At 44.1% G+C, this 26,668-nt stretch overlaps 1 protein-coding gene across 3 annotated transcripts in view; it reads right to left on the bottom strand.

Annotated features, from left to right (window-relative positions):
* The window catches only part of CRAMP1 (cramped chromatin regulator homolog 1), a 53,168-nt gene that overhangs the window by 4,372 nt on the left and 22,128 nt on the right, over positions 1–26,668 (bottom strand). For all 3 annotated transcript variants that reach the window (XM_039560032.1, XM_039560031.1, XM_039560030.1), the window contains exons 7-20: positions 22,115–22,200; positions 21,284–21,407; positions 20,125–20,206; positions 17,802–19,061; positions 15,406–15,580; positions 13,036–13,217; positions 12,292–12,366; positions 10,990–11,071; positions 10,197–10,301; positions 9,364–9,542; positions 4,972–5,040; positions 3,409–3,643; positions 2,929–3,093; positions 2,134–2,279 (exon numbers count right to left, since the gene is read on the bottom strand). In XM_039560032.1, the coding sequence (XP_039415966.1) occupies positions 2,134–2,279; positions 2,929–3,093; positions 3,409–3,643; positions 4,972–5,040; positions 9,364–9,542; positions 10,197–10,301; positions 10,990–11,071; positions 12,292–12,366; positions 13,036–13,217; positions 15,406–15,580; positions 17,802–19,061; positions 20,125–20,206; positions 21,284–21,407; positions 22,115–22,200 (2,965 nt within the window). The remainder of the gene's footprint in view (positions 1–2,133; positions 2,280–2,928; positions 3,094–3,408; positions 3,644–4,971; positions 5,041–9,363; positions 9,543–10,196; positions 10,302–10,989; positions 11,072–12,291; positions 12,367–13,035; positions 13,218–15,405; positions 15,581–17,801; positions 19,062–20,124; positions 20,207–21,283; positions 21,408–22,114; positions 22,201–26,668) is intronic.

Below are 26,668 nucleotides of genomic sequence, written 5' to 3'. Positions count from 1 at the left end.
GTGCTGAATCAGCCCCATGCACAGACATTCCACAACTCTCTGGGTACCCTGTTTCCATGCCTGATTACCTCAAAATAGATCTCTTGTCTTCAGGTGGAATTAAATGTGTTTCAAATTTTGCTTGCAGCCTCTTGTCCTGAGAAGAATCTGGCTCCCTCAGCCTCTCCTCATATGAAAGAGACACTTTATCTCACTTGACCCAAGTTAGAGAACAGCTCTTCTCATCCACAACTAAATGGAAGCTGCTAAAAAACCTTACCACCTATAGTCTCAATGGGCCTTACCTGCTCCAATTTAGCATTAAGGTGCACAGGTAGATGATCTACAGATATTACCTCTGCCACAAAAACTGCTCTGCTGTGCCTAACATGGAGGCTTACCCCATTTTCTTCTTAAGGCAGATGGTAATATTGAGGGCTGCAATGTCACTTCAAATCCATGCAAATAAATGATCATATATTCCTTTAATTAGAACACACCTTGACAGCTTCTCACCACCAAGCAAACAGAATCCTTGTATTTATGCCAGAAGTGGATCTGTGTTTCATGTCTGAAGCTGCCGAGGTCACACTAAATCAACATGAGCTTGGTGCAGCTCCTGGTTACAAGGTCTGTACAGAACCTCCTTATCCAAATCCAAAGGGCAATGAAGAAATGACACATTCCTTCCATAAGGGCAAGTCCCCAAGAAATTACAAGTTACGTGATATTGTACTGAGTTAATAACTGTAAACTGTGGGATAACTGAGACTGGAAGGGACCTGAAGAGGTCTCTAATTCAACTGCTTGCTCAAAACAGGTTCACCTATCAGGACAGACCAGCTCACTCGGAGCTTTACTGATGTGAGCCCTGGAAAGCTCTGAAGACAGCCACTGCATAACATCTCTGGGCAACCTGTTTCCTTGCCTGCCTATCCTCAGTGTGAAGTTTTTCTATAGATATACCAGAACCTTTCTCAGTTCAGCTTCTGCTTGTTTCTCCCACCGCCCATCACCATTCTGTAAAGGGCTTGGCTACTTCTTCTCAATGACCCTACTGGAGGTACTGGCAGGCAGCAGAGTCCCTCCCACCCTGAAGCCTTTTCTAGGCTGAACAAGCCTAGACATCACATCCTTTCTTCAGCGCCTGATCCTGCTGGTGACCCTCAGCTGACCTGCTCTGGTTAATTTCTCTCTCCTATATATTTGGTGCTCAAAACTGGTGACAATATTCTAGACATGGTCTCACAGCAGGCAGACTCTACTACTCTACAGAGTACAGCACATTAATCATCATTTTGTTCAATATCCTGGCCATACTCCTGTTAAAAACAGCTCATGACATTGTTGGTCACCTTTGGTTCCACAGACCATCCTGGATCATGCTCGGCTCATGTCTATTGCCATACCCAGGTACAGCAGAGCTGCTTCCCAGACAGCCAGTCCCCAGCTGATACTGCTGTAGGGTTATTCCTTCATTCCTTCCTAGGGCAGGACCTTGCATTTTCCTTACTAAGCTGCATGATGTTCCTGCAGCTCACTCTTCCTGTCTGTCTCTCTGAGAGGGCGCTCTGTCCTTAAGTGTGTCACAGCCTTAAAAACTGCTGAGCTTCATTCTACCCCTTCAAAAGTGTTCAGAACAAAGGGATTGCTCTGCCAACAGAGACTAACTCAGCAGCACAGGACCTTCTGCCATCCTCTCAGGTGACTTGGTATTAGCCATCTCCTACTTCTTCCTTCTGGACCTATTTATTTTTTCCTACCAGGCCTCCAACTGTATTGTAGCTGCATCGCTATTAACCTTTCTATTATCTTTAGCACTTTCAGTTCTTGCTCTGCAAAGAAGGACACACAAAACAGAAAGACTGAATCTCTCTCTGTCAAAACAAAGATATGTCCAACAGGTGAATACAACCTCCCTCAGCTGGGTTGAAGGAGTTCACAGCAGCTTCTCACACCAGCTCTGCTGCCAGGTAGCCTCAGATAATTTTACATCTTTCTGTTATGACTGTAACCCTGTCTACTGAGCTGAAGTGCAGGTGTCAAAGCACTGCCTTCCAAGTATCTCAGGAGGGTCTGATGGACAGTACCCAGTAACTGTAACTTCCAGCACTGCAAGAGGAAGAAGATTCTGAGTGTAATTTGCTGACATACCTCTGCCACGTCTGCCAGGGACCGCGACACAAAGGAGTCCCGTGAGTTTCCATCCAGCAGGCTAGGTCCCAGTAAGGAGGTGCCACTGGTGTTCCCAACTGGAGTTGGTAACATTTTTCGTCCCTTCTCTGGGGAGATAAAACTTGCTACAAAGAAAAGGCACATCAGTAAGTCACTGCACTGAGTGTTTTCAATTGGGAGGATAAAGAGGAGGACAAGGAAATTCAAAATGGAGGACAGATATCCATTTCTTCCATCTTTTAAAAATTATGGTTACCAGCATGAATACCATCACCACACTGCTAAGAGCAGGGAGACTCATTACACTGGCTCCATGAATTATTAATTAAAAAGAAATCTCTCAACAACTAAACCTCACCCAAACCCAATGCGTGACCTCATGTCTTTGAGACAGTGCTTATCAAGCACACAACAAAGTCTATTTTTCCACGAGCAGAGCCAAAGGCATCTGCTCATTTTGGCACAACAATCCAAATGTCTCACCCTAACTGATGAGTCAGGCTCCAAAGAGACTACAAAGAACTGCCAAGGAATTATTTGTCCCAAGCTACGGGCCCAAATCTAAGCAACGGGATCTTTTGAGGAACAGACTTGTAAAGAGAGAGAAAACAAGGCAACACTGTGGAAATGAAAGCAAGTATTTGGAATAATTCTAGAAATGTTCTTCTGGGTTTATAATTTTCCAAAGGATTCACTTCTGATAAACAATGTTGGTTTTGTTTTTTTAACAGGAAAGGACTTTTTGGTTGCACTTCTCTGCATCTGGACACTTACAGAACAAGCTGCTGAGGGAGGAGTCTGTGGAGTCATTGGGGTACCACTGGGGATCGTGGGGTGGAGATGCAATCCAGTTCTGCTGAGGACTACTGGATGGGGATGGAAGACTTTTGGAGCTGTCACTGCCATTCAGCTTTGCAGGAGAGAGAGAAACACCTTCACCTGTAAGCCAATGTTGGGGATCACTAATTCAGTCAATGTGGTAAAGTTACAGGACACTGCACCAATTTTTGTTTAGAAAGGAAAAAAACCCCAAACAACAACAATAACGCCCCTGCCCCGTATTTGCTAGAAAATAAAGGCCATAAAATAAAGAATTTTATTTCCAACAGATATTTAGAGAAAAGCAAACAAAAACAAACCCACAAAAACCTCATAACCTAAGAACTGCTTCCTGGAAAAGCTTCTGCTGCCATATAAGATGTCAGGGATTTTCTTTTAAGTTGATAGGCAGACTTCAGCTAATCTTAGACTTACTGTACTGGCCAGAGCTGATGGCTATTTCAATGATGGAATCACTGATCTGAGTGGCAGGTTCCCCTTGGGAAAGCACATCTTCAGGTGGTCCAGGAAGGGAAATATCCAAGAGAGCAGAAACATTGGGAGGAGAGAGCCGAGTACTGGAAGCTTCTGATGAGGGAAGTGGAGGAGTTGACAGACCATTCTGGAGAGAAGTCTTGGCCAGTTCTGGCAGAGAAAGGACCGATGTGCCCTGTTACAAGAAACAGAATTAATTTTTTATAAATTTATTAAGAACTTGGAAAACTAAAAAGCAACATTTTGGCTCTTGAGTATCAGATTAAAACCAGATTTTTAAGAGAAAAAAATCCAGTAGATAATATGCCTAAATTAGGGGAATATACTATTTATATAATAAATCTGTATTATTTTAATGGTAAGTACCTGTAAGCACAAATAAATATGCTGCAGGCCATATCCTGCCAAATCATCTGAAAAAATATGCATCTGTAACATTCCAAAGAATATTTAAAACAGCCTACATAACAGAACAAACATAATCTTAAAATTAACAATTTTGATAAATCTACAAGATAGTTCCAAATAGATATGTATTAATTTGCCTTTATATGGGAAAAAACCCTTTAACTGATGGAAGAGTATACAGATATTTTAAACTGGTAACTCACATTTATTCACTTTTTACAGCCAGATTTCCCAAAATTCAAGTGATCTTTAAGGAGTGTCATTACCAGTACCTCATCGTAGAACTGTAACATTTTTTCAGATGTAGTGTATACACAGCTGTCCTAAGAGAAAGAACCAGAACCCCAGGCCCCATTACCACAATAAGTGCCTCATAGGTTCACGTCCTAACATCTGTCCCATAAAAAAATCTTAATCTCCTTTATGCTCTCCAATCAAACTAATTTGACCTTTCTCACATGCAGGTGTCACAGGGAGCATAGAAAGTGCTTCCACTCAAGAAAAGAAGAGCCTGTATTCTGAGGCTTAAGAATCCAACACTAGGTCCTGGATCCCACTGGAGAAAGACTTTGGGGACAGGATGGCAACAGCCCTACAATTTAGGTGCCATCACAGTTACTCTTAAGTATCTGTCTATGTCTTACTGGATCCAGCACAAAGAATAGTGAGTCTCTGGAAAGGATGCTGACATTACAATCACACTTTAAGTATTAATACTCCTTCTTTAGCGACATGGAGGCAGCAGGACTGCGAACTGCTGAAATCTCTCCTTGTGATGTCTAAAATACACACATAGATATAGCAGGGCACTTATAAACTCCTCCACTCTATTAAGAGATATGTAAAGGCTGTTTGTTCTTCACAGGTCACAGACTGTCAGCTTCACTTGATTTTAGGGAATGGCACATGCACATATTTAACCAGCTTTCCTAAATTTCCTTAAATTTCTTCAGATGCTAGGGATTTAATTTCCACCAGACAGTACCAGTGGTGCACAATTACCTGGGAATATGGAGTTTTAACTAGCAATACCAGTGGTATTTTCACAGAACATTACCCATTCCAAGAGCACTGTTCCTTCAGCACACACTGTACCTGGAAGCCATCCTGCTCGGGCCGGGTCGGCAGGCTGATGTACGGTACCCGGCACCCCGGGCCTGAGCCCTGCAACCGCAACAGAAACCATGTGAGTGACCAGCCAAGGAGGGAAGAGATAAGGGCCTATCACCATCTATCCGTGCTCTTCATACATCTCAAGTCCTTCAAAATTGTTGTCCTGGGTTGCAGTGTATTCTATTACCATCTTCATGAGCTGTTGGAACCAGGTGGGGCAGTGTTTCCTTGCCTCCTTGCTCCGGACCATCTTCTGTTAATGAGCCCATCAACACCTGGCCTCATGACTCATCATCCCATTGTGAGATGCTCCACCCAGAGGGAGGAACCAAACATTCCATCCTGGATATAATCTGAGATTCCCAACACCACAGACACCCTTTCCACTGGATTCTCAGAGGACAGGAGCTACACAGCCACCACTGGACCTTCTGAGGAAGAGCAGCCCCTTTCTACAGGATCACTGCTTCGACAGAACCACATCCACCACTTCAGGAGGAAGAGCAGCCACCATCTTATCGGACTGCTACCGCCACGCTGACTAACAGGGTGTCAGGTTGTATCCTGACTCTGTCACTTTGAACCAGTGTTTTCTGCCTTTTTTTAAATTTCCCCATTAAACTGTTATTCTGACTTGGTGCCTCCCACTGGTTTGTTTTCAAACTAGTACATATTTTGGTGCCCAAGGTGGGGCTTGCTCTGAGAGAAAGTCAGAATTACAATTTTGTATTAACAGAAACCTATTCACCAGGTGCTCCACTTGTCTATATGGGTACTGTATCTTGCTCTATATATTTTTCCTCACCTGGGGAACTGCCTGCCTGTTGTATTGCTCCTGTTAAAACCAGGGAATGGTATGAGAATTGCTTTATTGGTTTATTATGCCTACAGCATAATAACCTGCGAGGCAATGAATACCATTCAGAGTATATACTCAGTTTTGTTTGGCTGTCCTAGTCTGGGCTCCTATGTCTGGGATCTCCTCAACAATCGCACCCAGCCCCTGGTGGGAAGAGTAGAGAATGGTTTCTTCCAGCCTTTCAGGCCAGGCACAGCAGTTTTTGAAAATATTGCATTCCCTCTGGATGTTTAGGATGGTATAATCTTCTTGTCAGTTCTATTCTCTTTTTTCTCTATGGCTAGCATTGTGTACACCATGCTTAGAAACAAAACACTACCTGCTGTGGTACAACATCTGCTTGAGGAGGGAAAAAGGAGCAAAGTCAAGGGACCTGCCCAAGAGATCCAGTTCCTGGGAGTAAAGTGGCAAGATGGACGACATCAGATTCCCACCGAGGTCATCAATAAGATCACTGCGATGTCTCCACCGACCAACAAGAAGGAAACACAAGCTTTCCTAGGTGCCATAGGTTTCTGGAGGATGCACATTCCCAAGTACAGCCAGATCGTGAGCCCTCTCTACCTGGTTACCCGCAAGAAGAACGATTTCCACTGGGGCCCTGAATAGCAGCAAGCCTTCTCCCAGATCAAACAGGAAATCGCTCACGCCACAGCCCTTGGCCCAGTCAGGACAGGACCAGAGGTGAAGAACGTGCTCTGCTCTGCAGCCCGGGAACAATGGTCTGTCCTGGAGCCTCTGGCAGAAGGTGCCTGGGGAGACTCGGGGCCGACCACTGGGATTCTGGAGCCGAAGCTACAGAGGGTCTGAAGCCAACTACACTCCCACAGAGAAGGAAATCTTGGCAGCCTATGAAGGAGTCCAGGCTGCCTCAGAGGTAATTGGCACTGAAGCACAGTTGCTTCTGGCACCCCGACTACTGGTGCTGGGCTGGATGTTCAAGGGAAAGGTTCCTTCCACGCATCACGCCACTGACACCACATGGAGTAAATGGGTCGCCCTCATCACACAGTGTGCCCGTATTGGAAACCCGAATCGCCCTGGGATTCTGGAAATTATAACAAACTGGCTAGAAGATGAGACTTTTGGATTATCTTCTGAAAAAGAGGAAGAGCAAGTGACTCGTGCTGAGGAAGCCCCACCATATAACGAGCTACCGGAGAGTGAAAGACATTATGCCCTCTCCACGGATGGTTCCTGCCAAATTATTGGCGCTAGCTGGAAGTGGAAAGCTGCAGTATGGAGCCCCACACACCGAGTTGGACAAGCTACCGAGGGACAAGGTGGATCGAGTCAGGTTGCAGAGCTTAAAGCCACCCAGCTGGCTTTGGATATTGCTGAATGAGAGAAGTGGCCGAGGCTCTATCTCTACACCGACTCGTGGATGGCAGCTCATGCTGTGTGGGGATGGCTGGCTCGCTGGAGAAAGGCCAACGGGCAGCACAGAGGGAAACCCATCTGGGCCGCTGAGATTTGGCAGGACATCGCCGCCCGAGTAGAGAAGCTGACCGTGAAGGTTCGACACGTGGATGCGCACGTACCCAAGAGTCGGGCTAATGAAGAACATCACAACAACGAGCAGGTGGATCGAGCTGCCAAGGTGAAAGTATCACAGGTGGATCTGGACTGGCAGCACAAGGGAGAATTATTCCTAGCTCGCTGGGCCCATGATGCCTCTGGTCATCAGGGGAGAGATGCAACATACCAATGGGCCCGTGACCGAGGGGTGAACCTTACCATGGGCAGCATCTCACAGGTCATCCACAGTTGTGAGATCTGTGCTGCAATCAAACAGGCCAAGCGGGTGAAGCCTCTGTGGTACGGTGGACAATGGTCAAAGTACAGGTATGGGGAAGCCTGGCAAGTTGACTCTACATCACCCTTCCCCAAACCCGCCAAGGCAAGCGCTACATGTTGACCATGGTGGAAGCAACCACTGGATGGCTGGAGACCCACCCTGTGCCTCATGCTACAGCCTGGAACACCATCCTGGGCCTGGAAAAGCAAGTCCTGTGGAGACATGGCACCCTTGAGAGGATCAAGTCAGACAATGGGACTCATTTTAAGAACAGCCTCATCAACACCTGGGCCAGAGAACTCCTTATCATGCACCAGCTGCTGGGAAAGTTGAACACTGCAATGGACTACTTAAAACCACCCTGAAGGCACTTGGTGGGGGGACCTTCAAAAATTGGGAAGTGAACTTAGCAAAGGCCACCTGGATGGTCAATACCCGAGGGTCCATCAATTGAGCTGGTCCTGCCGAGTCTGAACCCTTGCACACAGTGGATGGAGATAGAGTCGCTGTGGTACACCTGAGAGGTATTTTAGGAAAGACTGTTTGGATTAATCCCATCTCAGGCAAAGGCAAACCCATCCATGGGATTGTCTTTGCTCAAGGACCTGGTTACACTTGGTGGGTAATGCAGAAAGATGGGGAAACCCATTGTGTACCACAAGGAGACCTAATCTTAAGTGAGAACTGTGTGTAGGGTTTCACTGTATATATATATGTGTGTGTGTGTGTAGAGTTTAAGGAAGGTATTGATTTGCGATGATGTAGATGGTAATAGAATAAGGGGTGGATTATGTCCTGGGTTGCAGTGTATTCTATCACCATCTTCATGAGCTGTTGGAACCAGGTGGGGCAGTGTTTCCTTGCCTCCTTGCTCCGGACCATCTTCTGTTAATGAGCCCATCAACACCTGGCCTCATGACTCATCATCCCATTGTGAGATGCTCCACCCAGAGGGAGGAACCGAACATTCCATCCTGGATATAATCTGAGATTCTGAAACCACAGACAGGCTTTCCACTGGATTCTCAGAGGACAGGAGCTACATAGCCACCTCTGGACCTTCCAAGGAAGAGCAGCCCCTTCTACAGGATCACTGCTTCGACAGAACCACATCCACCACTTCAGGAGGACTGCAGCCCCCATCTTATCGGACTGCTACCGCCACGCTGACTAACAGGGTGTCAGGATGTATCCTGACTCTGTCGCTTTGAACCAGTGTTTCCTTTTATTCTTTTCCTTTTCTTTAATTTCCCCATTAAATTGTTATTCTGACTTGGTGCCTCCCACTGGTTTGTTTTCAAACTAGTACAATTGTCCATTAACTCCCTGAGAACATGACATGGACTGAAATGGACTAACACGTATCTGGGTCTCAGTGAAAGAATAAGCAAGGAGAAATTACAGTTTCCATTCCAAATACAATCCCAGATCCTCTCCTGAATTTCTGAAATGCCATGATTTCTTTTCAAGCCAGATTTCAACACTATCAACTGCAAGCCATTTTACCGGATGGAAATTCATTCAAGGAGATGATGAATTGATCCCTCAACCCCAAATATACACTACACAACACAGACTAGGTCTGCCAAGACAGCAGCGTCTAACAGCAAGCCCCAGGAGAAAGCTTGCTGAGGAGTCATCATAATACAGGTTTTTTATACGATGAAAAACCAAGACAGTTAAGCACTTGAAAAAAGCTCATTTAAGAGCCTCTGACCTCCACAGTCGTGATGGAGCCTCCGTTCTGATGCGCGACTGCTGGCTCCTGCCCTGTCACCACTGTGGGCACTGCATCTGGTGACAATGGTGACACACCTGGCAAACCATCGGCATCCAGGACAGGCATGGGGCTACCAGGGATAATGCCAGCACTTTTAGCTGCCAAGTCGATAGCGCCTTGTGTGAAACAAAAAACCAAGAAACATATTACAAGCTTCTTCATTTTGTTTTGATTCTCTAAAAGATGATTTTTTTAAACTTACCCAGAGTCAGAACACAACCCACATGAAAAAGCAGCAATGGTAATGATCTGATCATCTGGGTGAGCTGCTTCTCTGCACCGAGGGTACGCTGCTTTTAGCTAAAATGTTTAACTTTTCTGCCCTGTTCCAGCCTGTTACCAAGTATATCAAAATAGTTAAGAAACATCCCAGCTCCCCTCCCCTCCTTTCCTTCTATTTTTTTTTCTTTTTTGTCCTCCCAATTGGTAAGTATTTCATTATGCAATTTCTAGAAACTTCCTATGGGTTACTAGAGGAGCTCTACAAACAATAGAGCCTTATTTTGATATCTTGTCTCTGGCAGCCATGTAGACTCAATGTAAAAAACCTAAGTTGTTGCAAGGGTCAACCTCATCCAGATCTTTTAAAATCCACTTCAAACATCTGAATGTCTTCTCATTGCAAAAGAATCCTCTAGGTAAAACGTAAATGCAGTCACTGTTTACACCTCATTAATTGTTCTAATTATGGAACCCACTCTCTGTTGCAAGACAGTATCTGCCTGGAGGACACCAGCATGGCTTTTATTGTAGAATTCAGAATGACTTACTAGACAGATGGTTGGTGGCCTGTGTTGGAAGACCTTTGGGCACAATTGGACGAGAAACAGCAGCTTTAGTCAGTGAGGACTGGACTGGCCGAAATGAACCTCTCCCTGTGGGGAAGAATTTATACCTTTCAGGCAAATGAAATCTAATGCCTTTAAAGCAGAACACAACACAGTTGAATGGAAGCAAATAAATTCCAAGTGGCAGCAAGCTGCAAGAATGCAAGCAGTGGAGATGATGGAATAGAGCTAAAATAGTGATGTGAGCTAAGCAGTGCCTTGCCACAGACAAACAACAAACATCAAGTGCTGCTGTGCTATTGGAGCTGCTCTCATACTGTCAGTGAAGACAACCCTCCAGGTCTCATGCTGGCTTTGATGGGGGATCACCTGTACTACCACTGTACTCAAGGGTGTACCAGCAGAAAAGGACATATGGGCAGCGGATTGCTTATGCTGTATAAAATTTGGACTGTATTCCAGGTACTAGGGAAAGTCCAATATAAAATCTAGACAAGTTATACCCTACAGAACAAAAATTCCTATCTAAGTATTTTATTCCAAATTTTGTCTCCCTATTGGGAACTCCTTACTCTTCCCTGCTTTCAATCTTGGGAAACTGAAGAAAAAATTTTTATCACAAGCACGACTTGCTTAACAGTGATCCAGGAGAGCAATCCCATCATCCCACAGGCTGGTGACACTGTAATTTTGAAAGGGTATTTTCTTCTTTTTAGAAATTACTTCTTTATGCAGTTTTAAGGGACACTTTTTAGTTTATAGAAGTGCTACTCACCTGTAATGGATGAATTGGATAAAATAGAAAAGGAACAGACATGCTGGGACGGATTTCCAGACGGCCTGGGGAGCAGCGTTCTCTATGCGAGAAAAACAATAAACCAGAACAGATTTAAACACAGACAGAGGGTAACACTCATTGTATAAGTTGCAGGAGTTCACAAGACCTTCCAGAATAAGCAGAGTACTTCTGTGGTATTACTATCATGCACCAGACACAGCAATGAGATCAGTGTGCTCTTGAGAAAAAAGCTACAGAAAGGAATGATGTGTTTTCTCTGTAAACTACTAAAAGAAAGTATTTCCACATGGAAAATTCCCAGAGAAATGCTGATTAGAACTATATACCTCTCCGATTATACTTGCAGTGATTTTCAAATCTCTCTCAGAATTACAGCAGTGATCTTAAGGATGGGACTTAGTCTGTGTACAAACTGATCTGCCCTTAAAATTCAGCAAGTGTGGATGAGCGAGATAGCTGTGTGTACTTGGGAGCTCTTAAAACACATGGAATTTCCCAGATCTGAAGATCTCAGGATCAAAAAATAGTCCAAAGGTAATTTCTGTGTGTCCTACTCTCATATAAAACAGAAGAAGAAAAAAAGGTATATTGACACTTGAGAACTTTGTTTTCCCCAGTAGGTTACTATTATTTAGGTTTCAGATTTCTTTTTTCTCACCTGCCTCTGGTGGCATGTGCCTTTCCCTGGGTTATGAGAGCAGTCTGAAGGAGGGTAATGCCTGTTTGTCACCAAAACACCACAACAGGCCACCTCTTACATACATCTCTTCCCAAGCTCCATTTTTTCCCAGGAGTCATTGTTCTTTCAAAGTGTGTTACGGCTTATTTCACTACAGAGGCTTATATCCACTGCAGTTTAACAGTCACTACTGAACAGGAAGCAGGAAAAGGATCTAAAGCAAGATTTTGTTGTTAAGAGGGCTGCCAGCTCCAACACTGCCAGCACAGGGCAGCACAGGAACACACTGCCTATGCCTCAGTGCCAAAGGCCCAGGTAGCAGAACCTGCTTCCAGGTTCCAGAAGCCTCTTCCAGAGGCTTTTTTATTTTTCGAAACTACCTTAGGCACTGGACTTCTGCTGTTGTTGACATTCTTCATACAGGGAATGTATCATGGCTAGTTACCCCAGAGACTGAAGTGTTTCGTCCTTCATAATTTCAGCTTCACATTTCCAGTGGATGTATGAAGGAAATAGCATTTTTTTTTTTGTTATGTGCAAATCACTACAGCCTTACTGAAACTCAGGGAGCAAAACAGGCATTTACACTTTGCTCTGACCTGTACAACCAGTGGCTTCCGCAAGTGCCTGTTCCGTAACTTCCTGGGCTTCGGCAGGAAGAAGTCCGACTGCATCTGGACAACAACAGGAAAGGCATTACAAGTATTTTAAGCATCCAGACGAAGAATAAATTATACCCCCCAAATTCTTATTTTCAATAAAGCTGAATTAAGAGTTAACTAAAATACCATGTTTTGTTTCAGACAGCACAATATCCTTTCTGCTGAAGTCAGAGTATTTGCCACCAAGAATCTATTTTTTCTTCTTTCTTTATGGAGATAAGTTTTGTCCCAAAAAAGCCATTTCACTACTTAACTACTGCAGCTTCCTACGAAATTCTTTCGGAGATTGTGTACATAAAAATTAGAATTTGACTTAAATACAGCAATGAAGCTGTGTTAAGATTAGCTACACATCAGAAGGGGGTCAGTTTTTGCTAAACCTGGCACATATATTTGCTGGAGCAGCTTAATTAGACAGCAAATCAGTTTCATTGGGCTGTGTAATGGCATTCAGATTTGAATTACCTGAATTACCTGAACAGGTAATGTCACTTCGAAGCACAGTTACACAGTCAAAATTTGACTCGTCTCAGTTAATACAATGTTAAACTTGAGCATCATAAGAAGCACTGCTTCACAGGGCAGCCCATACTTTCTCATGATTTCAGAATCCCTGTGATACCTCCTGGAAGCTGGCTCATGCACACCATGCTGCGTTTTCTATTCAGTCATCTCACTTACACTGATGGTGTCCAGGTGCTGCCTGAAGGTCAGCTCTGCTTCCTTGCTGGGTAGGAACAACTTCCCATGACGACTGTTGGGGGGCAGGGTTGTAGGGACTGCAAACAGTCCACTGTCGGCCTCAGTGCTCCCAGAACTTGAAGGATTAGCCACCAGGAGAGGTCTAGGTAGGTTTCTCAAACCTAGAAGATTTTAACAGCAATTTAAATGAAATAAAGTGAGAACAAAAAGGAAATAACTCTTTAGTAACTGAAGGATCATAGAGAAAGCTGAGACTTAAAGATTCTGGCTCTGTCACCAGCTGTTTTCAAAATAAGGAATCTCTCCATATTTCAGTTGTCCCACCTGCAAACTGACCGTATTTACCTGCTATGGATACCACTAACATTCACTTGCTTTGAAATTCTTGGAAGTAGGGGACTAAATATAATTTTACACTACTTAAGAAACTAGAATTGAGGCCTTGTGTTCAGTCCCACATAGACCGTGACAATCAGTTTATCTGTTCAGCTTGTAGGCATACTTGAGGGCGTATCCCAGTAAACAAACTATATCCACCATTTCTTATGTAGGGGAAGATAATACAAACACAGAGCCATTTTACAGTGTCCTCACCCCTGCTTTCCCTATAGTAATTCAAAGTGCAACCCCAATAAAATGAATCTGGTGATGGAGCAGGGATCAATTTACCTTCCCAAAGACGGACTGTCTTCAAAATACATATAGCACAACGAAATAATGGTAGCTTGTCTGCGTAAAACTTCCCCATTTATGTTTAGGTTTAAAAATTACAGTAGGATTTCCCTGTGCTGTGCCCACCCTGCAGGCAGCCAGGATGAAAGCCAGCATTGTTAGCCTGTCACTCTTAGGTACCCAAGATGTGCCTCTCTCCACACAGGTGCTTTACAGCACCAGTTAACCTGCTCCTGGGTTCACTGCTTCTCAGAGCAGGGGTGTGAAAAGGACTGCCTAGAATCACAGCTGGTCTGAGTAACACCAACACCATCACAGACTTTCCCAAAGTCATAAACATTTGGTGGCAAATGCAACTGGGCTGAAGCAAAGAACCGAAGTTCTTGACCTGCATGGCTGGGGCTCACAGGTTACAGCACCTATTAAAGAAATGGCAATTCATAATCATTCTCTATCTTATAATCATAAAATCACATGACTGGTTTGGATTGGAAGGGACCTTCAAGCTCATCTCATTCCACCCCCTGCCATGGGCAGGGACACCTTGCACTATCCCAGGCTGCTCTAAGCCCCATCCAACCTGGCCTTGGGCACTGCCAGGGATCCAGGGGCAGCCACAGCTGCTCTGGGCACCCTGTGCCAGGGCCTCCCCACCCTCACAGGGAAGAATTTCTTCCTAATATCCCATCCAAAGCTATAGTGGCAGGATGGCACAGAAAATTTTCAGTAATTATTTATCAACAGATTTTATACCGTGCATTTACTCGCCTCTTTTGTAAGCTGATACTCTCTTGAGATCTCATACCCTGTGCCAGTCAGCTTGTGCTGGTTCAGGCTGGGAAGGGGTTAATTTTCTTCAGTGGCTGGTATGCGGCCGTTTTGGATTTGTGTTGCAAACAATGTTCATAACTCAGGGAGGCTTTAGTTACTCCTAAGCAGGACTTACACAGGTCAAGGCCTTTGCTGCTCCTCACCTCACACTGCCAGTGAGGGGGCTGGGGATGCACGAGGAATTGGGAAGGGACACAGCCAGGACAGCTGATCCCAGCTGACCACAGTGATATCCCAGACCATGGGGGATCATGCTTAGTGTACAGAGCTGGGGGAAGAAGAAGGAAGGGGTGGACATTCAGAGTGAGAGTGTTTGCCTTCCCAAGTTAGTTACATATGATGGAGCCCTGCTGTCTTGGGGATGGCTGAACACCTGCCTGCCAAGGGGAAGCAGGGAACAAATTCCTTGTTCTGCTTTGCATGCATGGCTTTTGTTTTCCCCAATAAAGTGTTTTTATTTCAACCCATGAGTTCTCTCACTTTTTCAGTTCTCCTCCATCCCACCAGAGAGGAATGATTGAGCAGCTGCATGGGGCTGAGTTGCTGGCTGGGGTTAAACCATGACACAGCTCCCAAAAAAACCAAGTGGCTTCTCTAAGAGCAACTCAGGAGAGTTTTGCTGGACTGTGAACTGCATTACTGATGTGCATTGTTATTCAAGATTCAAAGCAGCACTGGATTTAAGACAATTCTAAAGCAAGTTAACACACACCAATGTTCTCAGACAGTGAAGTTCCTAAGAGTAAGAGCACTCCTCCTTCCAGCGTTCTGTCACTGGGAAGTTCTTGTCATGGTGTGAGGTATTAAGAAGTTGATTTCATCAAGTGGAATTTTAGGAAAACTCACCTGAGGAGCTGGAAGCAGCACCAGGAGAAAAAGTCTTGTTGCGAAGGGCAGACTGATTCCGTGTGCAGCCTGGACTCCTGGTGTTGATGGCAATCACCTTTCCTGGGGGAGTCAGGGACTGCTCCTCCTGAGCAGGCTTTATGGGTGACGTGGCAATGGAGCTCACCTCGGGTGTCTGAAAATGCACATTAAATGAATGTTGTGTGCTGGCACAACAAATGTCTTGTGAAACTGTACTTAGGAAGTACACTGTACTTAGGAAGCCTTAAAATTAAAGTCTGACATTACCTTAAAGTACTCTAAGCAATACTTCCTAGTGGGGGTGAGGGGCTGCTGAAATTCCCTTCCTGCCCATTTAGCAGTGTTGGATGTCACCAATTCAATATATTAATTTATGTTACAATTGGGTTAACACTCAACAAGCTTCACGCAATGTGCTGGATCACCACAGGATAGAAAGCAAGAAGAAAAAAAAAGGTGTTGGTTTTAATTCAGTGCAAAACTATTTTGCATAAACTCCATCCCGAGGGCTGCTCTGGTGGGAAATACACCTGGAAAAAACATTTTAATTCTCTCTTAATTCTAATCAAGTAGAGTTTTGAATTTTTTCCTTTCCCTTCTCTTTCACACTGTAACACAGCACTAACAAGAGACACATGCACTTCATAATTTTCCAGGCCTATCCAGTTGTTTCATTAAATGTTTAAATTGTTTTCTAGACAACCCTCCCTTTTAAACAAATCTGTGTGCAATCACAGGCTTAAAATTACACCCCTGCTCAACTGCAGTGCCACTTGCCAGTTTGTTTTATGCTGATGATTTTCATTTAAGGAATGAACCACAGCACAGCTGGCTGCTTTAGCTGTTACAGATTATCTGGAGAAAACAGCAGGCGTGCACACAATCAGTCCTTCCTCCTAAAATACCCTGTGGCAAAAATATTATGGTTCCTGTCATTATTTGATGAAAGGCAACTTTCAGGATGTCCACAGTGCTTTCAGTGAGGCAGTAAATACCCTCCTGGCCTCTGAAATATCAGTGCCACAACATTCATGCTTCAAGCAGAGTATATGTTTTTCTGAAAAAGTGAGAATAAAGTGCTATTTGACAAATGAAAGGTTGTGTTCCTTCTTTTTGCTGGAATGTATAATAAGGTACATATCATTAAAGAGCTCCTTTATTCAGTAGTACTATGCTACTTTGATTAAGACAGCAAGAGTGTGAAAGTGACAGGAAAACACACGCAAATCCTAACTGCTGGTTTCTCGCCCTCTTTAATTCCTCTCCCCCCAAGTCTCAAGGATGTCCTTCATTATAGTTTGCGATTGTTTCATTATGTCATGCCTAGCTGTCACCTGTGTCACCAGAAGTAAAAGTAGATGCCAAAGAGGAGACAGTGTCCCAGATTCGTGAGATGTCAGACCAAAAGCCTTTGCAGTTTAAACAAAGTCTATATCTGGAGCTGCATCTGAACAAAGATGGGTTTAATTTTATAAAATCCTTCATTCTATGCCTGTAGAATCAGAATCAAAAGGAACTTTGAGGGGGGCTACATCACCAACAAAGAAGGATCAAAGAACTGTTTGGGAACAGTGATACATTTGCATCCTGGGTGGAACATAATCTTTAGCTCATCGTATCTACCACAGGCATTTGAGCAGATCTGCTGAACTCTGTGTCTTTTTAAAAGATGTTTTACTAAGTTTCAATTGGCTGCACTAGATGGAATTGGCTGCCCAGGTATCACTGGGGCAGATCTTAAATACAGGTTACAAAGCACAAGAAGGAAAGCAAGTTCATTCCCTAAGGTCTGCCTAAGGAGGAAGGTATTTTTCTGGGACTGGTAAACAGCTATCCTGGAGTCTGGGATACACAAGTCAGCTGTGGCAGGCTATTGACTCTGCTATTCTTAAGAAATACATTCTTTTCACTCTCACACTTAGTATAATTTGAACTACATAAACACTGAAAATCAATGCAGTTTTCATGTGGAATATTAATCTCATCCAGGCTTCATTTCCCATGAAAGGTTGGATCAGATGATCTTCCAAGGGCCCTTCCAACCTGGGCTGTTCTACAGTCCTGTGAATCAGAGAGAACAGAAGGCACTTCACCTCACAACTGATCTTTCCAGCAGTCACATTAAATGTTCACAGGAACACCAATGAGACTCACAGCAAACCAGAAGCTAAAAAGGCTGTGTAAAAAGCATATTGAAGCAAAGTCCACTCTGTAGCCAGCTGTCTTGTGTTGCGGTTTTTGTATTCTTTAAACACAGGAATCTCCAAAGATCTTGACATGGCTAGTTATTGATTTGTTGTGAATACATAACTGGGCAATTTTTCCCCACATCAAACTAGAGTTTACTATCTGGAGCATGAACAAGAGCTACTTACTGGTTTGGGATTGACTTCAGTAGAGATGAGTTTCAGAAGGCAGTTCAGGAGTCTCTGCTTGTGAAAGGTAGGACATGCAGGGACAGCACTTGACTCAGATGTTTGCTCTCTAGCATCCTGGGTTTCTGGCTCCAAGACAGCCAACCAGTCATATTCCAGCTGCAGCTTGTTCGGTTTGCCCATCATGAGGTAGACTTCAGCCAGCGTAAGGCTCTCAGAGGTTCGCAGACTCCATCCTTCTTCTCTAACCTGTTGGGAGAGCCGACTTGGGTCATCCTTGAGAGACTTTGTACTGGATTGTCCCTGAGGTGGAGGTGGAAACAAGGAGCCCAGCTTCTCTTGAGAATCCTCCATTACTGCATCCGTGATATCCTTGGTACAAGCATCGAGCTGCTGGCCCTGGCTGTGGCCGGCCTGAGTTTCACATCTGCTGCTGCCGGGGGAAGCCACACCACCTCTCAGTAGCTGGGAACAGGAGTCAGAGGTCTCTGCACTCCTCCTGCTTGGAAAAGCCACCAGAGAAGCATTACCAGCTGCTGAAGCAGAGTCTTTCCCATGCAGTTTGTCTGTGCAAGAACATTTCTCTGGGACAATTAGGTCCTGGCAGGACTTCATGTACCGTGGGAATGGATCGAGCAGAGAGAGCTCCTCCACATCAGGGATCTTGCTGCAAGCGCACGCTGTGCTGCACGACGGTAGCACAGCTGCCTGGTCACCAGCCAGGGCCTCCCTGCCCTCCATGCAGGGGCCCACTGAGCTCAGCTTTTCCTGGTGCCCTCCTGGATCCTGAAGTCCAGAAGGTGGTTTCTGGAGGGAATTAGTGATGCCAAGATTTGAGGCTGTTCCTTCCACCAGGACAGGCTCTGGGGCACCATCTTCAGTGCTTCCAGCAACTTCAGCTGTAGGCTGCAAGGTTCTGCTGGGCTCTGTAGTGCTCTCTGCCCTTCCCACACCCTTACCTTCCATTCCCCGCAGGTATTTCAGCTGTCCCCTTGCTGTCCCCTGACCACTCTGTATGCCGAGGATTTGGGCGGGGGGGAGTAAGTGAGAGTCTTTTGTATTCTGTTTGCATTTGCCTGTTTCCTGCCAATGCACAGTACAGAAAGCTTTGGAGTGGACCACTCTGGCTACCCCAGGCAGTGGAGTGAGGGTACAATTCTCCCCTGGAAAGAGATGGAGCATCACTTTCTCCTCTGAGAAGCTGCTTCTTGTTTCTGAGTCTCTGGAGTCCTGAAGTTGCTGTTCTTCTAGTGTTTTACGCTAAAAAAGATGTGTCAAAGAATGCAACAGTCATCTGCCCCTTCCAAAAAAGCACCTGGGAGCCTATTCTGCAAGTTTAAAAAGAAAAAAGTAAAAAAACCCCTAGCTGATCAAAGACATGTTCTCTATTCAGCACAGATTATAGTGGAGACACTATAATCAGAAATTAGGTCCTTTGTGGTGATAAAGACTACAGTGAAGACCTGCTACAAGCCCAAAATAAATACCTATTCCAAACAAAATTACTTCTCCCTCTTCACACACCACTGTAATTGAAAAAAAAAATCCCAATCAACAAACCCCAACAAAACCAAGCAAAACCTCCAACACTGCACAGCAAAGCAGCCTCTCAAAAGTGCAGCAAACTCCACCTTACACAGTCTGACATCCTTCAGAATTTCAAGTGCTACGCTGCTGCTTCTTCCAGGCTCACGAATTAAACAGAAAAGCCTGAATGAAAGGCCCAAGAAGAGGATAAAACCTACAAGTCAGAAGGACTGGGTTCAGAACAGAACAGCCTTTAACTAACAAATCCTTCTAATGCACGGATCAAAGTTCAGAGGCAGGGACACCTTGCATGCTGTATGGCTCAGACAGTGCAAAGATACATTGCAGGTAGCAGCAGCTACCTCCACAAGAAACTTAAGCCTCCACTGGTGAAACTGCACAAAGTGCAAAGATCTTAAAGTGCCTTAATCTCTTTGCTGAAACTGGAAACAGAATTGTCAGTTATTATCCATGCTGTATGGGGGACACCCATTGATAATGAACCAGACTAGGATCACTGTTTGAGGAAATGAAATAAAGGCAGGAGCTTAATTTATTCCTAACTAGCTTTCACAGGATCATAACAGAGAAGAGTTGAGGTAAAAGTAGAACATTATGGGATCTCCCATGAAAGCTTCCATTAGTGTTGCTGAGACTTTACCTCTACCTTTACTAAGCAGGGACTGGTACATTTATGGAGTAGATTCACTTTTCCGATGCAAAACTGAACTTGGAATAGGAAGGGAATTGCTCCCAGGACACAGCACATGGAAAAGACAGAGTAGGAAAAGGATACAACCCGCACTTCATGGAGAGCCCACTTCTGCTTCAGGAATTCAAGGAGGCTGGAGACCTTCCGATGTAGCTCCACGATCATCCTGTACGCAAGAGAAACAAAGCAAGGGAACAGAGAACAACTGTCAGCAGGAGCTCCAAGTCCTAGCCTCGATGCTAGAAGGGGAAATTAAGGAATAAACTGGCATTCTGTAATGCCACCAGAAAGTACACTCCCAAGCTCTAAGAAACAAAACCAAAACAAAATCCAAAACATATGTTATCCCACAACTTTAAAATCTAGGTTAACTCACAACTGTGACAACTCACATATTCTAAAAGCCTGTCAGATACACCTGACTGCCATGATTCAAGAAACTAGTTTTTTCCAGATGGAAGAAGATAGGAAAAGATGGCAGGACTTAGCTGAACTGCAAAAGCGCAGGCAAGGCACAAAGCTACCACATAAAGTATAGAAAGAAAGAGAAAAAGAGGCACAAAACACTCTTAAACATTTACTTTTTGAAAGCATTTTACTAAATAAACCTAACGCAGAGGAGAGAATGGGTATTTTTATCATGATCTTTGGTCACTACACTGAAGTGCTGCATTTAAGACAACACTCAACATCACAGAGGCATTGTGTTTGCTGCCCCATATAAGTACCAGGATGAACAGCCACTGATGACACTGAGCAGCTACACCAACGATGTTTTGCAAGGGAGAAGCTACCAACACCTTCCATGCTGCTTTAATCACTGGGTGCAGGTGAAATGTTCAGAGCCTTGGTGCAGGCACCTCTGACCACCATCTGTCTTCCCTCCTCTCTATGGTACACTCAGTACAAATTCCAGTAGAACCAATGCTACTATCTCCATTTTACTTGCACTCTGCTCTGACATTAAGTGGCACAAAGTATACTCATCTCCAAAGCTAGTAGCTCCTTCATTACTCAAAAGTTACAAAGGACAATGGTAATCTAATTTTCCCATGTGATAACTCATGTCTACAAACCATGCACTCTGGATGGGCAAAGGCTTCAGACTAAGTACACTTAGGCCAACTGCATTATCAAAGACGAACTGCCCAACTGGCAAAGAGAACCATGAAGAAAGAAGAAGGGGCTAGGATGCTGCTCATCTATTTCCCAATTCTGAGCACCACAATCAGTTCTCCATTACCTAAGCCGTGGGTTCTGGGCAAGACTCTGTACTCGAGCCCATGCATGGTTATTCCGTGGCTGCAGCTCCACAGGGACCTTGAGAGGAAGTCGTACTGGCTTTTGGTCCTCTTCATCACTCACACCTGAAGGAAGATGAAGCACAAAGGGTCAAAGCAAGGACAACTCAGTCACAGCACTGTATGCTCAGTTACACAATACAAAAGATCAGACACCAGCATCACCTACAGACAACTCGGGCAGCTCAGCTTCACCAGTGGAGCCTGCTTCCTTAATTACCTTTTGTTCCAATATGTTCTTATCCTTGGACACTGCAGTGGTACTGGGGATTCCAGTTGAGCAAGCAGTGTCAAAAATCTGATGTCTGGAAACTATGAGCAAGTGCAGTATTTCAGACCTTTGAACAGCCTGATTCTACTTACTTGGGAACAAGGAAGAGGAAGAAAAAAAAAACCCAAATGAAATCACACATAGCTGAATGGGAGAAGGTAAAAAAGTTGAAAATGTTTAAATACTAAACACTATACTGCTGCTCATTCACTGGCACAAGGGACTAACCTTCACATACAGTGAAAGCACAAGGTATAAAGCAGCAACCGGTCTCGTGTGGGTATTTCCTTTTCATCTTAGCTAGTAAGAAAACTGGGTGGGTCCTGAAGTTACTGGGGTTCCATAAGCAATCAGGCCAAGACAGACAATACTGTGCCCAGGACAAACATGCAACCACCCAAACTTCCCTGCCAGTGATGGACACACCAGAACAAGCCTGCTCACTTTCTACACTTCCAGCTATCTTCTAGAACACCCTCATGTTCCAGCATCTTTTACTCACCATCTGGATCACAGAGTTTCTTTAAAGCCCTGCACATGGGAGCTTTGATACGCAGGTTTCTGCCTTTGTAACGAACAGTCGTAGCCCTGGATACATGGAAAGAGAAGGAACCAGTAACAACAGTGTGTGAATATAGACCTATCCCTCTTAGGCCCTGTGCTCTTCAACATCTTCATATATGACTTGGATGCAGGACTGGAAGGGATACTAAACAAGTCTGCAGATGATACAAAACTGGGAGAAGCTGCTGACTCCCTCGAAGGCAGGGAGGCCCTGCAGAGAGAGCTTGACAAATGAGAGGACTGGGCAATCACCAATGAAGTACAAGGGAAACTGCCAGATTCTGCACCTGGGATAGGGCAACCTTGGATGTATGGACAGACTGGGGAATGAGATGCTGGAGAGAAGCTGCAGGAAGGGACCTGGGGGTCCTGGTCGATGGCCAGCTGGATCTGAGTCAGCAGTGCCCTGGAGCCAGGAGGGACATCCCTGTCCTGGGGGCACCAGGCCCAGCACTGCTGGGCAGGCCAGGGAGGGGATTGCCCCACTCTGCTCTGCACTGGGGTGGCCTCACCTTGAGTACTGTGTGCAGTTCTGGTCATCACAATGTAAGAAAAATTTTAAACTATTAGAGTGTCCAAAGGAGGGCAATGAAAATGGTGAAGGGCCTCAAGGGAAAGTTGTATGAAGTGCAGTTGAGGGCACGTGGTTGGTTCAGCCTGGAGAAAAGGAGAGTGAGGGGAGACCTCCTTGCAGTTACGATTTCCTTGTGAAAGGGAGAGAAGGAGCAGACACTGATTTCTTCTCTGTGCTGGTGACCAGTGACAGGACCCAAGGGAATGGCCTGAAGTTTTGTCAGGCCAGGTTTAGGTCAGATATTAGAAAAAGCTTCTTCCCCCAGAGTGCTTGGGCACTGGAACAGGCTCCCCAGGGAAGTGGTCACAGCACCCAGTCTGACAGAGATCAAGAAGCATTAGGACAATGCTCTCAGGCACAGTGTGACTCTCGGGGATGGTGCCGTGGCAGGGCCAGGAGTCGGACTTGATGATCCTTGTCCCTTCCAACTCAGCTTATTCTGTGATTCTGTGATCAGAGGCACAGAGCCAAACACCATCATAGCTACAGGAACGAACACAGAAATATAATGGTCTGCAGTGCAGGTTCACAGAGCATTCAGTCTTTCCTACCACCTTACTTTTCATTGTGGAAGTGCTACTCTTGTGACCCTCCTCTTCCAGACTTTCATTAAACACTTGGTTGTCCACTCAGGGAGGGACTTCTGTTTTATAAGTGGACCAGGATTATGTTACTTTGGTTGAAGAGTACGCTCACAGACAGCTTCATAAAAGACAACTGGTTTTGCTTTAGTCTTCCCTTTATACTCACGACTCTTAATGAGTAAGAGAAAGAGTCTGAAGTTTTTGCAGAGTCTTGCATCTGGAAATATGATCACCTTATCTGGTGAGGTCTAAGAGCTTGTGCAGAAACCTGAAAAAAGTAACTTTTTACAGTATGATTTCACTGGTTTAGCTTCAGTATCACTTTAGCAGTTTCAAAGATCTGTAAAAGTAATTTTTGTTTTCACCCAGTGAAACTACTTCACCCCATCAGTCCTGTTTTGATTTTAGGGACTCAAAAGGCAGGCATTGAGCCCAATCAAATTACCAGTGGCAGTACTACTACCTAATACTTGAAGCATTAAGGATCAGCTAGCATAGAAGCAGCAGGATTGAACACAAGTCCTTGTAGTTAAATGAAATAAATTATAGAAAATATTCTTATGCCTTAAATAAAACATCATGCAGGAAGAGCAGTTGTCTACAGTGCTAAGAGGAAAATTTGCAAAAAGGCAGGAGAAGTGAAGCGAGACCTGAGAAGATGGAGCTGGTGGGGTGAGCAACTCAAAGTTTAGTTACTCAACTGTGAACTTATATAGATTTGGAATATCCCTGGGCTGGAAGGGCAGATTTCCTTTCAACTTAATTCTTGGAAACAATTGCTTGAAGACAGTTGGTCCCACCAAGTCCAACAGTGTAAAGTCTCTGTCAGTCTCTGCCAGTGTAAAGACTCTTAGAGAAGGACACAGAAACCCCTGTGGGTATCTAAGCAATAGGTTAAGGTAAGGACAAAAGGTAAAACGTCCTCCTGGGCACCTCAGCCTTAGCCTAAGACTCCATATCCTCTTGTATGTATCCTTATATTAAAGTATAGATATGATTTTATTAGAAAATCAGCATTTTGTACAATGATCCTCTTCCCTATTTGTAATTTGTTATTTGTAATTTGTTTTAATACAGCAAATTCTTTTGACTACTTATGCAAGCTGAGACTCTCCTCCTTGATTTTAGCTGATGCAATTCTTTATTATCCAATGTGCCCTTGAAGCATGTGAGTGAAGAGTCAGAAATAGCATTATTATTATCATCATCATAATTATTACCTTGACAGTACAACAGTGCAAGTAAGAAGGGGTTTGGGGAAAGAAACATATTTTTTATATTAACTGATATGACTATATAAACCAATCAAGTTTTGTGGAAATTGTTTCCTCACATGAGTGGAGGCTGACTGAAACAAGGGCCTGGCTGCTCAGAAGTCCCAGAACGTTTGATCTGCCTAAAACAGCTGAGCTAATTGATCTAAGTAAAAGAAGAAAGGTGCTGTTGTTCATTTTTCGTATTTCCTATTTCTGCTCAAGAGCCCAGCTAGTTGGTCATAAAGCATTTATTGTTGAGTCAGGCTTCCTGGTAGTTGTTCCTGCTCAATTTGTCTGCCACCTGTGCAGGTGGACCTTGGGCTGCAGGTACCCACCATCTGTTACTGTAGAGCAGCTTATAAATGAACATGGATCAGCATTACAAACTCCTGACTGCATGTCTATCTATATTTAAAGGACAGAAAGATGAGAAAAAAAACCCCCACCCAACCAAACCCTAAGCCAATAGCCAGAAAAGATATTATTTGAAAAAACAAACAAAACACTAGGAGGAAAATCACATTGGAGGAAACCGAACAACTGCAAACCCTGCTGGTATCTATAAGGAGAAGCAGAGACTACTGCATTCCCTGAGCACGATGGGAAATGGCACAGCTCAGAAGTCAGCAAGCCAAGTACACCATTCAGTAAATGAAGAAACACAGAGCACACATAAATGCAACAAAACATTAAAGACTTTCCACGCAAGTTTTCACCCTGCCACTACAGCACTCTTCCACAACTACAGCAATCAATGCTATTTTCATGGTTCCCTCACGCACGCTTTAGAATATCCCAGCTCCCCCCATTCAGGTGTTCTGCTTCCCCTAATTCCCTCTTCCATTAAGTATGATTAGCTTCAAGCAATCTAGGACAGAGTCTAAAGAATAACTTATTATCAAACTAATATAAAAGTAGATCTATTTAGACACTGTAATTTTCTAATTGAGATCCACAGCTGGGAGGCTAGAAAAAGACTATTTCTACAAATTTAAGGAGGAAGCACAGTAAAGGAGTCAGTCCACAACAGAACTACTCTTAGCTTCAAAATACCTATTTTCTTCTGCTACCTAGATCCTGGATGTCTCCAAATGCAGAAAAGGATAAGTCTTAAAAACAGTCACTCTACTGACTATGCATTCAGAATTACCAGTCTGACTTGACACCAAGAGCATAACCTGCCTACTTAAAATGCTTTGCTTTATACATTATTTTTTTCAGTATGAACTGCTATTTTATGATCAAGACTTTAGAGAGTTACAGATTCCCCCTCAGCATGCCAAAGAGCTTTCCCAAGGAACTGCAAGGCAGCGAAGAATCACTTCTATCCCACATAAAGCACATTCAGAACCTGAACCAGACAGAGCATTTAATGCCTGTTAATGGTTTCTGTCTTTCTTAACTCGTGCTATAAAGAGCCCCTCAGGCTGGGGGGTAAAACCACATACACTACCAGACAACGAAGAGTGCTCTGCTTAACTGGTGCATAGTCACAATATTTCTTGAATTAGGTGTTTCTTGTGGTTTGGGTTTTTTTTTTTTAATCTTACCCAAAATTCCTACATATTTACAAAGAGATCAATAAAATATTTGTATTCATTCATATGTAGTTTTTTATTAAATGTAAAGAGTGTTGCAAAACCTAAGTTAAATAAAAATGTTTCCCTCCTAAAAAATGAAACAAAACAAAAAAGCTTCAGTTTAAGTTTATTTAAATTAGTTATTGAGCAGTTCTGCTATACCACCATAAACCTTTTTTTCTCGTTATACATCCTAATCACAGAATACAATTACATAATAAATGTGTAGTAAAATTAAAATGCTGTAATAAAAACCTTAGCACAAAGGACTGGACAGAGAGTGGTCCTATCTTTCAGCAGCTGGAGCAGGCCAGTGTTGACCTGAATATGCTGAACTGCTCGGAACAGTTACAGAAGCTGACAGAGTAATTCTTAGATCCCCCTTGCATTTATAAAGATGCAAACTTTGATCTATTTTCTGCAAGATTCCCCAACTCCTGTACCACTGGCTGTTGTCTAGTCTGATTTGCCTGTTAATGACATTCTGAAGACAAGTAC

Source organism: Corvus cornix, chromosome 14 (genome assembly GCF_000738735.6).
Source record: "Corvus cornix cornix isolate S_Up_H32 chromosome 14, ASM73873v5, whole genome shotgun sequence".
NCBI lineage: Eukaryota > Metazoa > Chordata > Aves > Passeriformes > Corvidae > Corvus > Corvus cornix.
This window is presented reverse-complemented; position numbering and strand designations above follow the sequence as displayed.